At 32.9% G+C, this 18,615-nt stretch overlaps 1 protein-coding gene across 2 annotated transcripts in view; it reads right to left on the bottom strand.

Annotated features, from left to right (window-relative positions):
• Nucleotides 1–1,183: 1,183 nt before the first annotated feature.
• The window catches only part of LOC143240791 (tyrosine-protein kinase RYK-like), a 211,727-nt gene continuing 194,295 nt past the window's right edge, over nt 1,184–18,615 (bottom strand). For both annotated transcript variants that reach the window (XM_076483851.1, XM_076483850.1), the window contains exons 10-14: nt 18,078–18,280; nt 10,287–10,396; nt 7,707–7,866; nt 6,477–6,613; nt 1,184–5,823 (exon numbers count right to left, since the gene is read on the bottom strand). In XM_076483851.1, coding sequence (XP_076339966.1) covers nt 5,712–5,823; nt 6,477–6,613; nt 7,707–7,866; nt 10,287–10,396; nt 18,078–18,280 — 722 coding nt within the window. In that variant the 3' untranslated portion in view covers nt 1,184–5,711. The remainder of the gene's footprint in view (nt 5,824–6,476; nt 6,614–7,706; nt 7,867–10,286; nt 10,397–18,077; nt 18,281–18,615) is intronic.

The raw sequence follows: 18,615 nt of genomic DNA, 5'->3' as shown, positions 1-18,615 counted from the left end.
TTTTTATGGGCCCAGTGAACCTCTTCACCGAATTTGATGAAGATCCATCCAGAGGAAGTGAGGTAGAGGTAAAAACGCACGTAAATATCACAAAATGCAAACCGAAAATTTGTGTATCATTTCATTAATCCAATGAATTCCTGTAACAGATTTACTTAAGTTCCATCCAGAGGAGCCAACGTAATAATATCACGCAAAAATGCCCACAAAATGCAAAACCAAAAATTTGTATACATCTACCTATGGATCCATTGAATCTCCATTCCATATTCGATGAAGATCCACCCACAGGAGGGTAAGAGGTGTTAAAAATGCACAACACCCACAAAAATCTACCAATGGACCTTCCTATCAAATTTGATTAAGGTCTATCAGAAGGGGACGAAGTAGCGGCAAGAAACGCATAAAAGGGCCCATAAAAACTGCATAATGAGAATCAGAAATTTTATTTTTTCATAAATAAATGTGTAAAACGTAAATCGTAGTAATCCTGAGCTTTATGAAGTTGAAGCTACGAGGACTGCCAGTATTAACCTACAGAGGATTTGACCAGTATCATAATACCCAAACATTTGTTTTCTTTTAAATCATTTTTTATATATAAGATAGATGTTACAACTTAAAAGGCAAATAGCAGTTGGTGTAAATTTCGAATGATTTATAGTTTGTTTGTACAATACCAAAGCAAGGTGTTTATTTGAAAATGAATTTAGGTAGTGCTCTACACGTTCAGCGAATTTAGAATTAACGTGTTATTCTCCATTCCGAGGCAATGAGGTCTTTTATGTACGTTTCATTAACTAATTGTCCATATTTTTGTGAAACTACTCCAAGTTTAATTAAAATGTATTTTAAAGTGTGAAACTTAATCATTATTAAATAATATATTTTGATTAAGGTAAAACGGCAATATATACACATAGTTTATGCCAAAAGCTCTTAACGTATAATATTTAAAAAAGGGAAAGCATCAAGATAAAGAAAAACAACTGAAGTGCATAGAAAACTGTCCCAGTTATTATTTTTATTTATTTATTTTTTGCTAACGAGAGGCTGTGTTCCGGTGGTCTATCATTTTAATTTGTTTTACATCACAGTGTTCAAAATTTATGAACTTATCTGAAAATGGCAAGCAAAAATTTATAGCAACAAATGTTTATAACAGAGAACAAGAGACTTCAGAAAAAGCAAGGAACAAGATTTATATTTCAGTACAATATACATATATATATATTTATATACACACACAAGTATGTACAATGGGCAACAAACATTTCACACATCATTAATAAACACCCTTGAGCATATTCACATATATTCAGCAATTTAATACAGAAATGATACATTTAATCAAAACAACACCTATCATAAGGAAAAAGATTTTGATGTCCACATAAAAAGTGACTAGTGCTTTGCTTCAAAATGGGCATAATAAAGGAAAGTTTGTCCAAGAATAATGGAATATTAAAAGATACAAATCGAGTGTGGCTGGATTCTACCAAGTACCTCAAGTTCCACAAATGGTACAGCACCACTTCCGTTATCTTACGATCTTAAATTTTTTTTTCCTATAAACTACAGTAATCTCGATTATGAACGAATCCTATTCTGAATTCTATCCAGTTAGAGTGAATGCAAGAGCATCAGAGAAAGTACACACATACACATTACCATTAGTACCTCAATGTGAAATTATATACAACTAATTTGAAAACAGGTTGATGATGGTTTTCTAGAGCTACCAAAGCCCATACTTGGTACATACACATTATTAACAGCATAAGGCCACATTTCCTCTGAAACCATTTAAGCATTTTTAATAATACATCTCATTTCTGGTACATCTTTTGTAATGTGTTTTGTATTCACCAAGCAGTGACTACTTACTCATGATTTTGTGAAACTATTTAGATGTTACATATATTAAAACGTAAAAAGCATAAAATCTAAATTTATTGTTAGTTAATATCATTTGATTACTGTAAAACAATGATAAAAATAATTATTCTGTTAAAAAGAAATCTTTAAAAAAGTTTTTTCAAAATCTATACCAAATTTAGTCAATGCATTTTGGTGACTGGAATAGTACTGTTGAAATATTTAATTATTTGTAAATTAGGATTTATACACACAACTTATTTTATTTTTCATTGACAACTAAAAATCTGTTTTAACTTTCACATACAAGTTAAATAAACTAAAAGCATTGAAATGAAAATATTCATTATCATCATAAAATATTTCTTCTGAAGTTCAATGCAAGGTTGCAATAATGGGAATTATGTTCCAATGTTTTCTGAGTAATTATGTATCCAGTAGAGAAACTTCAACTGTTAGTCCTAATATTTTTTTTGTATTAGCAACAGATGTGGTTTAGGAAATATGGTTTATACAAGTGCACTGAAATCTCTCTAGGAAACAAAATTACACAAAACAGCAGAAATTTCAATAGTAAGTAAAAGTAAACTGAAACATTTTAGTAAATTACTTCAATAACTGTGATTACAAGTGACAATGCCATATAGCTTATTCTAAATAAAATTCGAAAATGCATTTTAAACTAACTTAAGGGTACACAGACTTGGAAAGTTTCATCACTATAATCCATGGTACAGCTAATGATACTAATCAAGTAAAGATGATAAAGGGAAATTACAAGTACAGTTATGAAATTGAAAATTTTTTGCCCATTGTCATAAAAACGAATTGATGTTGAGGGTGCTAATAGTATATGTAGTTTAAAACATAGCATTACAATTACTAAACATCTATATCTGACCATTCATAAATAATTTTTTATTTTAAAAAATAGGCAAAATGGTGGAAAGATATACATTTAAAACATTACAGACAGATATAACAAACAATTTTCAATACTAAAACATAACTTGAAAATTGGACTCCTTTGATTATTAAAACTTGACTTTTTATATAATTATAATATCAATACACATTCAGAACAAAAAGTGTTACGAAGTCAGAGAGATAAAGATGTATAAGAAATGCAGACACTACACAGAAATTTATGAAAAGATAATCAAGCTGAAGATCCTAATATTCAACAGATGCACTAGGTAGTTCACAGAGTCTTACCTTCATCATGAAACAATGTTTACCTTCAAGCTGTAATTTTTTTCAGAATTCTTATGTGAATAACATTAAATGTGTCTTCATTCTAAATTTTCCAAATGTATATTTTTTCCTCAATGCCACCTCTCTTGATAAAGAGGTAAGTCTCTGGTTTCTTCTTCACATTTTCATAAATTTCCAAATGCTACATTGTGGACCCTAGAAAAAAAGCAATAAAGTTGGCACTTTTTACAAAGTTTTTCACACCAGAACACGATTCTGGGTTGTCAGTATCACATTCGTTTGTGGGATGCTTTAAGGTTGTATATACAGAACAAGTATATTTTGAAAATGTTGAACAATCCTTACAGAACAGTAAATTTTATCTCATTAATCTTAGCAACAATGTATAAGTATGTGAGGTAAAATAAACTAAAAAATTTAGAGACAAACAAGCCAACCAATCTGATGTTCTGTTAGGGTGTAAAATGATCAAATATCATTATCTTGACACACATTCTTTGGCCACTCATTAAGAAATTAAGGCAATCAGAAAGGGGTCTTAAAAATATAGGTAAATTGTAATTGTTGATCTTATTATTTGCTAATCAGTTGAGTTATAATAATAAAACATATTTCATAAAATCTTAATCTTAACTAACTTAAATATGCCTGCTGTCAAATATGTGTGTTGAATTTTAAAATGAACCAGTAACTTTGTAAAATACAACATCATTTAACATTATAAAACCACAAGAACTGTAGGTGGAGTATATATCAGACTATTACTGAATTAGTTGGGAGTTTCAAATTTTAATCAACCAGATTACCAAGAAACTTGTTTTTATTCTTGAAGTAATTTAGTAACATAGAAACTTAAAACTGAGGTTTCTTTTTTTCTAAAGTCAACAGTTTGGTTACTATACTTTTGAAAGATATTAAGTGCTACTTGACATTGTTATTTACAACAGTTTTCATATGCATTCCCATTCTTGATCTTCAAATGCTTCATATACTGGATTTCGATTTTTTAAAAACAAATTTCTTATAATGCTTGAAGTTTTGAACATAACTACAGTGGGATTGACTGTAAAGTACATGATCAAATTAGTTTAGAATTTTCATTTCACTTTCATCACAATGTTATTGGTCAATTTTAGGATACAGATACTGTCATTTTATCAGTTAAGAAAAGTTTGGAGACAATGTTCAATTGACAATCTTATGAGTTTGGATTAATCCCTCTCAGAAATCCTTATTTTATAGGGCAATGAATTAATTAATCAAAGGAAGGTTTAATGATACTATTTGGAAAGGATTAGAGCAAAATTTCATTTTGAATCTAATCTCAAGGATTTTTGTAGAAACTTGAATATCTAAAACATAAAGATGAATCTTTTGTAGAAATTTCTAACTGTAAAAGAACATTATATTTTATGATTACCTTGTATGAAATTAGTTCAACTATTTGATCTGATACATTGTAAATTCAGTTTTTTACCAAATTCACCATTATAAAAATTATAATATTAGTATCATGTTCTGATATTACTTTAACCACTGCAAGTAGAAGAATATCTAACACGACACAATCTTTGAACAAATATGGGCATAGTATGGCTGAACCACCTTTTTCATACCTATAATTTGTTTGACTTAAACATAAAAAATTCTCGTCTTTCTTCTAGAACTTTTTCAACCACTATTACATTTGTAGAAAAATATCTAGTCTTTATTTGTAGTACTTGTAAATGCAATGCAATATGTACAAAAATGAATTGCAACTTCCAATTAGAATAGTCAATGTTGTGCAAATTGCAATAATTTTCTAAAACCTAAAATAAAAAAAAAAAAATTTCTTAATTTTGAGATGAGAGATCCTTTTGGAAAAATAACATCCACTATACCACATTTCAAAGTTAACAGAAGGCAAGATAAAATGTGCTTTGTAAGAGGTATGCCTAGATGTGTTTTACTTATAACCCCAGAGATTAGTTAATCACCATTTCTATAATACTCACCCTTTGTGGTTCACACTAAATTTGGGTACAATAAATATTTTATTATGTTAACATGAGCTTAATAACTTTGAACATTGTAGCTGCTATGCAGTGTAATGTCAATAAACCAGGTTAAAGACAGTTCAGGAGTCAATTCTTAACTAACTCTGTTGGGGCTATCTTAGATAAATTTCAATGGATAGAATGTTCTCTCATTGAATGAAAAATTATTTGATATATCACCAAGCTTTGTTTTACAAATTACATGCAACTACTAATCATGTACATTTTCATTAAAACTATATTATAATCTGTACAGTCTAAACTGTGTCACATTTTTATGATGTTTTAGTAAAGTTATAATTTCACATTGGATTAGAACATGTAACTGTTTCTAGGGGTTAATTTTAGTAACTTATTGAGGCTACTATGACTTAGTAATAAGTCTTCTAAAACATATTCTTATTGCTTTCCAGTTCTCTGTCAGTTACAGCAAGTCCCAACTGGAGATGCATTATGCAGGAACCAGGCTAAAATGGTTCATTCCTAGGTCATCTGGTAAGGTTACATGTAGCAAAATCTAGTCTTATGAGAGTACTTTGCTTTTGTGCATGTGCAGATGACAAATGAAAAGTATATCTATCAAATGTAGCAGCCTAAGGCCGTGTGGAAATCTTGAAGATAGCTTAGTAGCTGGTTAAACGTTGGTCGTTCTTCTGGCATGGCTGTCCAGCAGAAAGCCATCAGTCTGTACCTAAAGAAACAAAAACCTCTTAATATTTATTTTTACTGTTTTCTTTGTTGTCTTTTTATTCTTTTATTGTTCACCACATAGAAGAAGATACAAAACCGAAAGGAAATGGATTTAATACAAGATATTCATCAAAACTAAAACTTATGAAACTTTATGACTTGATGCTTCAATTATATGTTTTATAAATATTAGCTTTGAATTCTTGATGATGAGAAACCCACTTGAAATAAAAATGTATCTTAGAATGGCTGGTATAGGTATTAACACTTTTATTGATAAGGAGAGAACAATGTTTCGACCTTCCTAGGTCATCTTCTTAACTTGATGATGACCTGGGAAGGTCGAAACATTGTTCTCTCCTTATCAATAAAAGTGTTAATACCTATACCAGCCATTCTGAGATACATTTTTAGCTTTGAAATCATGTGATTAGAATATATATGCTGTTATATTTTAAATAGTTCAAACAAATAAAATTTTGTTACTAACATCAACATGCAATATGTTTCATACATTATGCACAACATACAAGATATGTTTTCTTTCCTAAATCATATGGCTTATACATTGTAAACAATATTTCCTTAAGAGAATAAAAATTATGCAAGATTTTTTTTAAATAGTTAATGAAGTGTCAAATAAGACAAACTTACAGTTTATCTGGGCAATTGATTGGTTGAGATAATCGATAACCATCTCTAAGAGAAGCTGCCATCTCAAATGGGTCTATTTCAACGTAAGGTTGTTCACCAAGGGTCATCAATTCCCAAAGTGTTACTCCAAATGACCACTACATGAATATAAAAAAACGTTTTGCAGCCTTTTTATAGATACCTGGACTGATTAAAGCCTCACTGGAATATCATGTTCTGTTATGGGTAATCTAGTTTTAGTATAGTACATGATATGAAAAATTTCCTTTCACATTAGTATTCCTGGCAGACTTGAAATTTTGATTAGAATTAAGAAGTCAGCTTGCTACCATAATTCTAAATATACTAATTGAACTAAATAAGGAATATTTATAATCCACAGCATTAATTACAATATTAAACTCACATCAAAAAAATATTGTGTATGCTGTTTATTCCTGAAGAAAGACAATAGACAAAAGTTTCAGCAAAATACAATTTTTTCTATAGGTATGAGAAATAAAACTTGTGTTACATTTTACTAAAAATTTCTGATAAAGAACTCTGAAAAAGGTTTCATTTTTCCCTTGAAAATAAGTGATTAAAAAGGAAAATCATTTCAACATTTCTTTATAGCAAAGTTAGTAAGTATATTTGCAACCATATTTAATTTTGCACAAATGACCAGACAGACGTTAGCGCTATCATACTACCCTTCACCCATAGTAAGAGACTGATTGTCATCCTTATAATACATCTACAACTTAAAATGAGGGGTGGAGGCTATTTGTGATATCACAAGGATTTGAGGTCAGCTTTGAAATCTGGAATTCTACCACAGGGTCATCTTACACTAAGTGAACTTGAAATAAAATATGGCAATCTAAGTTCAACATGAAAAACACAAACATAGCAGTTTAGAGTAATCTTGTTTTTTTCAAAATGGCAAACTGTTCTAATGGTCCAAATTTTCTCTATAAATTATCAACTACAAATAGAATTACAAGAATCCAGAACTCTGTCCACATGACAGCCACGGTCTTACACAGATAACGTAAAGCAGGACACAATACAACAATCCCATGAAACAATAAATAAGTTCCCTGATCAAACTGGCTACAGATAGTAAAACTTCAGGCTGAATTAACAATGTATTAGATTCTTTTATTATTTTACACTGTCTGTAATATACATAAAATAAAAATACAGTAGTATTCTAGTAAACTTTAAGTAAGTGATTATTATACTCACCACATCACTGGCTGTAGAAAATTCTCTTTTAAGTAAGCTTTCTAAAGCTAACCATCTAACTGGTCGGTTTTCATTATCACCGAGGCAATGGTAGTCACTTGAAAATAGGTCACGTGATAAGGCATTATCTGTTACCTTAACTTGTAGTTGATCATCCACACTAAAAAATACATATACTTAATTTTCATTATGTACATATTTACATTTGAAACAAAAAATTTCTGATGATAAAACATTATTACAGAAGTTAGGAGTTAGTAAAATTATTTGCCTTAATCAGAAAATAAAAAGCAAAAAGTTTTTGTAGTATAAACATTATAATCATTTTGATAAGTTAATAAAAATGGTTCAATAGTTTCTCTATGTATAGTGCATAATAAAGAAGCAACAGATTGAATACCTTTCACCATGAAAACACAATTATTTTCTTTAAAATATAGTTTATTGAAATACTATTATATAAATGACTTATTCTACACAATCTCTTAATCAGATACAACTTAATGTATCTATCTTTTTTTAACCTTTACTTTACAGGTTGGGTGGAATCCATCCAGTTAGTTAATAACCACAAAAGTAATTAAACTATGATTATAATGTATGCATATTCTTACAAATATTTACATATTATTTTACACATTGATATTATGTAGATACGATTTTTGAATCAAAGATCATCTCGTAAATTGCTTCTTTCAGGATGTTGACCACCTCACATGCAAAGTAATTTTGATTTTAAGACTAAAAATACTTTTGTGAATTATAACATTTTCAAATTTCACATGCAAAGTCTTTATAATCTGCAGATTATTACTAAATAGTTTTTAGAAAAAAACATTATATTTTATCTGTTATTTTCACTACTGTTCCTCTGTACAAGTTAGTTTGATTTGACAGTATTCATAACCTTCATAAAAGATGAGGAAATAAATGAATTATGTTTTATCTTTCTAGAATGATTCCAAATAACACAAATGTTTAATCTAAATAGCTTAGACTTCACAAGTTAACTACTTCTGTTTTTTTTTAAAGAAGAAATTAATTCAAGGAAGAACTTTGTTGCTATATGTTTTGATAGCCTATACTCATGCATTAATGAAAGAAAAGTTCTTTTATGATCTGTTACTATATTTCCACAAAATATACAGTAAATAGAAATGCTTTCTCCATTGTTTATTGCAATAAATAAATAAATATAAAGATTTAATATTATAACATTACTAAAAATTGTTGATTTCAAATAGGTGGAAAAGGGATCTTAAAAAAATACAGAAACAAGATAGTTAGCTTAAAGTGAAAATGCAATTGCTAAAAGAACAAATAAACTTAAGGTCTGAGACATAGTGTTGACATCATTTCATCAAGCTATAAATCCCAAATTTGATTTTTCTAAATATTACAGCTTTTTTACATGGAGTCAAAATAGAAATTCATAGCTTGAGGAAATAAAGTCAACACTATGTCTGAAACCATCAGTTTGTTTGTTTACTTTTTAAGTGATTGCATTTTCACTTTAAGCTACTTTTTATTTCTTCTTGATGATGAGAAACCCACTTGAAATTAAAATGCATCTCATGAATGGTTGGTATGGGTATTAACACTTTTACTGATGCTTATCAATAAAAGTGTTAATACCCATACCAGCTTTCTGAGATATGCTATCTTATTTCTATTTTATAAAGATCCCCATTTCTCCCCTTTTAAATAAAAGACTTTAGGTAAGCTATTTCTCTAGTTTTATTTATTTATGTTCATCATGGATGTAAGTATATACAACAGCAATATTGCCCTATTTGAAACAGTTTAGTTTAATGAAATACATAGTTGGTGTACGATGTTCTCTCTTTGGATTGACTCCTTGGCTTTATGCAGATTGACAATTTGTTATAATACATTAGCATGAATCATATTATATAACATATTATAATATATTAGCAGAAACATTCATATAAACATATCAAATATTCATTATATTTATGTTTCCCCCTTCTTCTTCCTCTCTGTTGGCCCTAGTACTGCAGGCCATAATTTTAGTGCAGCTGGCCAGATTTCTTCTTAGAGTGAAATCTTACAAGCTTTACAAGGTCAAAAACTTGTTAATTAACAATTATGAATTGGTTCTGTCTGTATATCTTGCAGATAATGGGTATGTGTGCAAGTCTCTTGTATACTTTAAAACAATAAAATAATATCAGCCAGATCACAGTATATACTAAGCCTGAGTTTCTTTAACAGTTTTTGCTTTAATGCTGAATACTGGAAATAAACTAAAAAACACAAACAATACCTCTGGTACAAACTACAGAATCATGTAGTCAAACAGGTTATTTAAGTGGTTTACTTTAAACTTACTAGAAAAAACTAATAATATTTATCATCAATAATTTTTTTTCTCTAACAATGTAATTGACTTGTAATCTAGGCAAGTAATGCCTTAGTACTAAAATGCATAGAAATGAAAAATATTTGTGCTTAATTATTTACACCTTTGTTTTAATAAAAAGAAACACCTCCTAGTTACTTTAAGTGATAATAAATTATAAATATATATATTAAATAATAAAAAAAATATACACATACACACAATTTCTTGCTGCTAAGTCTCCATGAATGACTTTCTTCTTGTGAAGATAAAGCATTCCTTGCACTATCTGTATTGCCATAGCAACTAGATCCAGTGTAACTAAGGTCTGAAACAAATAACACACATATAAATATAATGAAAATAAAAATAATAAAGACCATATACAGCTATGCAGTGTGTTGAATATGTTTTAGTGACAAGTCTGCAAAAGTTGTATTATGATCTCTCATATTACTCAGTAAACATCCATCAACTTTAGTCAAAATAGTTATGCACTTCTTAACCAAAACAGTTTGTGCATCCTGGAAAAAGCAGAGTAAAAATTCATTAATAAAATTACCTCATTAATATCAAAATTGTATGGAAGCATATTATCATCTTCAAATCATAAGATTAAAAAAAAATGAATTAAATGACATGAACAATAAATTGATTAAACAGAAATGTTATTCATGGGTTTGCCCCCTGCTAGTACAGTGGTAAGTCTTGGATTTACAACACTAAAATCAGGGGCTGAGCAGATAGCCTGATGTAGCTTTCCAATAAAAAAAAACAAACAAATTTATGGGTTTTAATATTATACATGATACAGTAATCCACATACTGATTCATTTACTAAAAAACATGCAAACAGATAAAGTTAAATATTCTGTAATAATACACTGATCCCCAAAACTGACTGTACAATACTGCAAGATGGTTAGTGTTTTTTTTTTTTCCTATTTAGCAATTGCTTTGCATTAAATTCTAAGCACAGATAAGAACTTAACTGCTGGCTTCTCCTAAGCCAAAATGCTAAAATAATTCACAATCAAAACTTTTACTCCATTTTACCTAAAATAAAATTTATTCAACTACCTGTAAATAAACAAGAAGGAAAAAACAAGCATTCCATTTGTTTCTGTGAATAAAATATTTAATATCTCTTATTTTATAACATGACAGATTACCACATAGAAGTTTACTTATGGTTATCAGAGAGTTATCATTAAATGGTCTTGTTCTGAAGAAAACGTTTGTGACAACATTCATACAACAACCTAAACTTGATTGTTCTAAACATGGAATTTCTTGGTACAGTAAATATTTTATGTAAATGTATTTCTGGTACAATATTTTGTTTTTTTTTTAAATTGGTTGGTTGATTGATTTAGTGTTTTATGGCACAAAGCAACTAGGCTATCTGCACCAAACATTCGGTAAAAAGGTAAAAATAAAGTAAATGTAGTAAAATTTATAAAAGGAGATAAAGGTAAAACAAAACAGCATTTGAAAACATATACAGCATAAAACCAATGTTGATATCCAGTCTACAATGTTAAGAGAGAAACTACAGTAAGAGAAGTTGTAAAGGACTTTCTGTAGCATAATGGTAATTATCATAACCTGCCAGGAAGACTAACAGGTAAGTACAAGAAGTTGGCCTTTCCAGTCCTGGTTCTGGATTATGTATCATTATGGACATTATCAATAATTAAAGTAATAAAAGTTTTAAAAGACATGCAGCAAAATTATAATAATAACTCGCCAGGATGACTAACGGGTAGTTCGAACAGCAGGGTTAGTTACCTGAAGTTGGCCTTTTCAGTCCAGCTTGTTTTCACGTTGCTCACTCCAAGTCGACTGACAGCTGGCACGGAGTTGAGCCTTTAATACAGAACCTTAGTCCATGTATGGAATAGGCACTGCAGTGATAGTGCCAGAGCAAATAGATTTAGTTGCTATGTCTGCAAGCTCGTTCCCATGAATACCAATGTGGCCTGGTATCCAGAAAAACTGGATAGAAGTAGATGTTAATAAGAAATGGGCCAGTCAGTTTTGAATATCGCCGAGAAAAGGGTGTGAACCAACGTGAAGCGATTCTAGAGCCAGTAGAGAACTAAGCGAGTCAGTATAAATAGTGCAGCTGGAGTACTGCTTGGCTTCAATATGATCCAGGGCAAGAGAAATGGCATACAGTTTGGCAGTGATCACAGACACTGTAGAGGGAATTCTGTGAGCAACCACCGAATCGCAACAAACCATGACAGAGCCCACAGAGTCACCTGATTTGGAACCATCCATATAAATTGGAATGGAAAGATTGTTTGAAAGATGTTCAGTAAATAAATGACGGTACTTCCAAATGGGAGTATCTGCTCTTCTCAGATGACTTAAAGAAAGATCACATTTGGGGACTGTAATAAGACCCAATTCATCCAACTGTGCTTGGATGCAAAGGACAAAAGTAGCAATGGCAGATCATCTGTCCTGAAAAAGTATGGCTCACCGAGGAAGAAAAACACAATCCCAGGTGGGATGCTTTGGTAAGGAATGAAGTTTCAAAAAATATAGTAAAGACAGTTGTAGACAGTGAAGGTGTAAAGAAGGTTCATGAGACTTTATCTATAAGCTCTGAACTGAAGAGGTGCGGAAAGCCCCAGTGCAGAGTCGAAGTCCTTGGTGATGAATGGGGTCCAGCATTTTTAAGGCCGAGGGTCTGGCAGAGCCATAGACCAGTTATCCATAGTTGAGTTTTGATCGAATAAGAGCACAATATATCTTTAACATAGAACATCAATCCGCTCCCCAATTGGTAGTAGAGGACACGGAGGATTTTCAGTGCTATTGTACATTTTACCCATAGCTGCTTAATGTGTGGTATAAAGGTCAGCTTAAGTCAAAGATAAGCCCCAAGAACATAGTCTCGGGGACCACAGGAAGTGAAACTTTACACATAGGGTGTTCAGGATCAGGGTGAATACCCAGTTGGTGGCAAAAGTGCATGCAAACGGTTTTAGAGAAAGAGAAATAAAAGTCATTTGCCGTGGTCCACTTCAGTACATGATTGAGGGCAGTTTGTAGTTGCCTCTCAATATATCTCATGTTCGACAACTGATATGAGATGTGAAAGTCGTCGACATAGAGCCCGTTTGCAACAGTGAGAGGGAGTTGTTCAGTGATGGCTTTAATCTTTATACTGAAAAGTGTGACACTCAAAACACAGCCCTGAGGGACTCAAAGTTCCTGTAGAAAAGAACAGGAAAGTGTCAAAAGTGAACTTTAAATCTCCTGTCCATTAAAAAATTTGTAATAAAAATAGGTAAATGGCAACATAACTCATATATGTGGAGATCTTGCAAAATCCCATACCTCCGAGTTGCATCACAAGCCTTCTCAATGCCAAAGAATATTGATACAAGATGTTGTCATTTGAGAAAGGCTTCTCTGATTGACATTTCAAGTCGAATCAGGTGGTCCATGGTGGACTGCTGTCATCGGACCCCACATCGTGTGAGTGAGAGGAGGTTTTTTGATTTGAGGAACCAAACAAGATGAGCATTAACCATCCTCTCTAAGGTCTTACAGAGACCACTCATCAAAGCAATTGGATGGTAGTTTGAAGGAATCTTGGGATCTTTCCAAGGCTTAGAGAAAGGTAAGATAATAGCCTGGTCCCAGGCATTAGGAAAAACATTCTCCTGCCAGATCCATTTAAAAACAATTAGAAGAATATCAAGAGAAGCAGGAGAGAGATAGCGCAGCATGTCATAGTGTACATCATCTGGTCCAACAGATATACTGCCAGACCGATGAAGGGCCAGTTTCAGTTCCACCAGTGTGAAGGGATGATTATAGTCATAGAGATAGGCAGTTCGAAAGGAAAAAGATGAATGCTCTGCCCAAGTCTTGATGGCCAAGAAGGTGGAGGAACAAGCAGAAGTGCTAGATACCCAGCAAAAGCTTTCACCTAGAGTATCAGTGATGCTCTGGACATCAGCTACTTCTTGGCCGTCAGAGAGTAAGATCGAGAGGGAGACAGAATTGTAATGCCCACTGACCTTTCGAACTCTGTCCCATATGACCTTGGAACTGATGGTAGAAGATATGCCAGTTGTGAACTTAATCCAAGATTCCTTCTGGCTCTGACATCTTACCCACCTAGCATGTGCATGGGCCCGCTGGAAAGCAATGAGGTTTGAAAGTGTGGGATATCTATGGAAAGTATCCCAGGCCCATTTTTGAGCCTTCTATGCCATGTGGCAAGCACAATTACACCATTGACAAGAATATAGTGGAAAATGTGTCGCGGTTTTAGGAATACATTGAGCAGCACAGTCTAACAGTCGTCTAATGATGGCTGACAAATGATGGCAGGATCAAGTTCTGGTGAGCAGTGAAAGTGGACAAGTCTGACTGATCCAGCTTCCACCATGGCACGCGGGTTGGGTGGCATCGACCACGGCCAGTCTCTCTCAAAAGTATAGGAAAATAATCACTGCCTCGTGGATTATTGTTTATTGTCAACCGTTCATGAAAAATGGAAGAATAATGAAGGGGAGCAAACTGAGAGATCAATAGCAGTAATGGACTGACTAGGTACATGGAAATAAGTATTGAAAAGAGAAAGTTTGTGATCAGAGAGCATACGCTCTACAGAGCAACCCCTACTGTCAATAACAGCACTTCCCCAGAGGGCATGATGTCCATTAAAGTCATCCAGGATTAGAAAGGGAGACGGCAACTGTTCAATGAGAGAATCAAGGTCTGATTGATCTCTACCTGTCACCTGGAGAGAGAACAAACAGTGATGGTATGACCCGAGGAAACACAGATGGCTATGGCCTCCAAGGGTGTGTTGAGTGACAAAGACAGGGTGGGCACATGCTGATCAACCAACAGTGCCACCCCTCCATGTCCATCACACAGCCTGTCATTTCTGTACAGAGAAAACTGCCGAAAAGTGACTGTATCGACAGGTTTCAGAAATATTTCCTGTAAGGATATACAGGATGGTAGGAAGCAGTTGGTGTTTTTATGTCATCCAGATTAGATCGTAAACCTCGACAGTTCCATTGTATCAAGATGGCCATTTTTAATGACATGTCAGCAAATTGACTGGAGAATCCTTCTGTTTACAACCACATCTTTTTTTCTTACTGTCCTTATTCAGGGGAGGTCTATCAATCTCCATGGATCCTGCCCTGAATCGTTTGGGTAGGTCTCTGTTGTTGGAAGGGGATTCCAGTGACTGAGGACACAAACAAATGACTGTTTTGCATCTTGGGGTGAGAGATAAAGATGAATCCGAAGAAATGCCTGTACCTGGAACCAAAGGATGTGGATCTTAGGGTTTGTTGGAATGTATGGGAGGAGCAGAGATGGGTGTTGAAGTTCATTTGTTTTGAGAACGATTCTCTTGGAGGCACAAATAAACCTGTTTGCACTCTCACTGAAGCTGTGGAATGAAGTGCAGCAGCACATGTCTGAAATGAAGTGGTGGAGAGCAATTTTCGAGCCTCAGAATGAGTTACGTTACGAGTCGTTTTCAAATGCTGCACCTCTTATTCCTCCAATCTAAATGACATGACAAGAACAAAAGTAGGAAGGGCGAGAACCATTGCAATTGACACAATGTGGGTCCATTTCACACTCACAGGCATTTTGGTCCTTGCCACCACAATGAGCACGTCAGGGAACCACGACATGACGTCTTTGAGTGACCGAACCTCTGATACTGGAAACATCGGAAAGGGTTTGGAATGTACGGCCGTACCCTGCAATTAAGATAACCTGCCTTGATGGTGGCAGGTGCACGTGGTGATGTAAATGTCAAAACAAGAATATCTGTCGGCAGTGTAACTCCATCTTTGCGAGTGGAAATGTGCCTCACTGCAGAAACTCCTTGGGTGGAGAAACCAACGAGAATCTCTGACTCTGGGATCTTCTTCAAATCCCTCTCAACAATAACTCCTTGTGATGAATTCAGAGTAGCATGAGGCATAACCTCAATAGGTATATCCCTATAGGTATAATTGCATTTGAATTCAAGAGGAGTTCACTGTATTGGGATGTGGATGTTTCAACCAATATGTCTCCAGATCAAAGCTTCTTTAGTGACTTTGGAGAGCCAGAAAGTCCCTCCAGCTCCTTCTGAATAAAAAAGGGGGATATTTGCCATAAAGGTTTCTCTGAAAGAGAATGCAAGATGAGAAAGTGAGGTACAACTGGTAGTATAGATGTTGAAGATTGCTGAGTAGAGTCTTCAAGACGTGGTCGTTTACCTATTGACTGTTTTTTTCACTATTTTATTTAAATTTTTATTAGGAGGATCCATTGGAGAAAAATAAAATTTCAGTGCCCACTGACCCCACCTTCCATGGAGCCCTACGAGGGGATGCACTACAATGTCAAGCAACGCTAGGGTTTTGTGAGCACTATACCCAAACACCAGCATCAGACACAATATCCACAACACTCATTGAGAACTTCCAACACTGGTACTTGGTTGACTCTAGCCCAAGTGAACCAGCTGACTGACCCAAGGGAGGACACTCAAAAGCTGCCCATCTACAGGAATTCAAGGCCAAAGTGGTGTGTGAGAGTTAGTCCTCTCAACCACCAGGATCCTCTCCTCCCATTCATGGGTTGCCACGCACAGCAAACACGTGAGTGGTTGTTTAGATCCCAGAGGAGGTAACCTGAAAGAACAGAACCTTCCCTGGGAGGTCCCCTCACCAAGTACAGGAATCCACACAGAGGGGTGTTTTTTTTGGGTTTTTTTAATGTTTCTTTACTTGTACGTTTTAGATTTCAATTAAAGCCCTAAGATATAATGATGTGATTATAATTTTAATATATATAACAATATGTATTGTTATAAATTTTTAGTAATGAAAAATAAAAATAGATTATATACTCAAAAGTCTTAAAAACCCTAAAGTTGTTTTGAAAAGAATCAGCGTTTAAAATAGAATAAAAAAAATTAGTGGAGAAACTTGAAGAACAATATATATTTCCTTTAATTTGAATAATTATGTATCGATTCAGTACAATGTATGCACCAAGCAATTGTAAATTCTGTTGCCATTTTTACTGGTATGGTAAACAATGGATCTTATGTTTCACAGGTAAAAATATTCAGTTATTGTTGTAAGTACCATTTTATTTTCTCTCTATCTTTATATATATATATATATATATTTTTTATTTAGTAAAATAGGAATTTAGGGAATTTAATTAGTAAAAACATTAGGGTGGTTTTACTTCTATTTTAAGAAATTTAAGGGAAACTGCCATCCCATAACTGGCTCTAGACAGTAATAGGCAGTAGAAGTCGAAATGTTGTGGGCATAACCACTAAGCTTTGTACCCTTATTTGATTTTCCATGATAGCTGTGTAGTTTAACATTAGCGTTTGGATTTTGTCTGATAGATGGGATATTCATAATGCATATGAGTGCTATTACCACAGACAGTATCCAGTATGACAATAAGTTGACAGACTGAACTGATAATGTTAATGTAATATTTAATTCATCATTGTTTTACAATTCTGATTCAATTGCTTATTACCAACTAATATAATCAATAGTTTGAAAGCTATTTAAATATCTATATAAACATACTTTCCACTATTATAAGAAGCCTAATCTTATTTTTCTGTTATCTGCTCTTCCAGCCCTTCCCCCCCATCATTGTCTAGATGTGGAATCTCTAGAAATTGATATAAATTAATGTAAAGTGGTGAATTGAATGATACTTATTTTAAAATGGAATCAACAGTACTACTTTTTTGAAATATTTTGTACCTATAGTGATTGTCACTGACTCTTGGATCACAAGGTTTTAGCAATACACAGGAGAAATTCAAAATAACATACAAAAAATGTTGAATATTTTTATATTATTGATTTAAGAGCAATGTCACAAAACTCACTCTGTTGAAAACTGACTGAAGTTCAGAAAATGTTATTTACTGACATAACGTCTAATTTACACATTCATGATTGTTAGAAGAGACTTACATGACAGTGTCCTTCAGCTGAAAATTTACATTTTTGAAGAAAACTTTTAAGATTTCCTTGATTCATATAAGGATAAGCTAACAGGGGTCTCTGAGGGTCATCCATACATGCAGCAACTACAGCTAACACATTTTTATGATTTAAAGAGAACATTCTCATTCCTTCTGCCAACAGCAATGAAACTTGAACTTGGGAAGCTTGATCTAAAAAAAGAAATGAGTATAAAAATATTCATGAAATGTAATATAGTTTTTGAAATCAATTAATTACCAAGAACTAGAATAAGGTATATGTTGTCCAAGCAAGTACCAAAACAACAGACAACTGAAAATATTAACAAATATTCTTTTTGTAAGATATTTTATTTTTCTGTTTAATTTTTCATTTTAAAGACAAAAGTCAATTTCAATAATGTTAATGTTTCTGTTAGTGCAGAAACAAAATACTGCTTTAAAAGAAATATTTGGGCTAACTTAAGCCAAAAGTTAAATGACTTTAGCATTGTTTTTCACATGTTTTATCTCTTTTACAACTATGC

This window comes from Tachypleus tridentatus, chromosome 13 (genome assembly GCF_004210375.1).
Source record: "Tachypleus tridentatus isolate NWPU-2018 chromosome 13, ASM421037v1, whole genome shotgun sequence".
Classification (NCBI taxonomy): Eukaryota; Metazoa; Arthropoda; class Merostomata; order Xiphosura; family Limulidae; genus Tachypleus; species Tachypleus tridentatus.
Note: the sequence above shows the minus strand (reverse complement) of the source record. Positions and strands in the feature narration are given on the sequence as shown.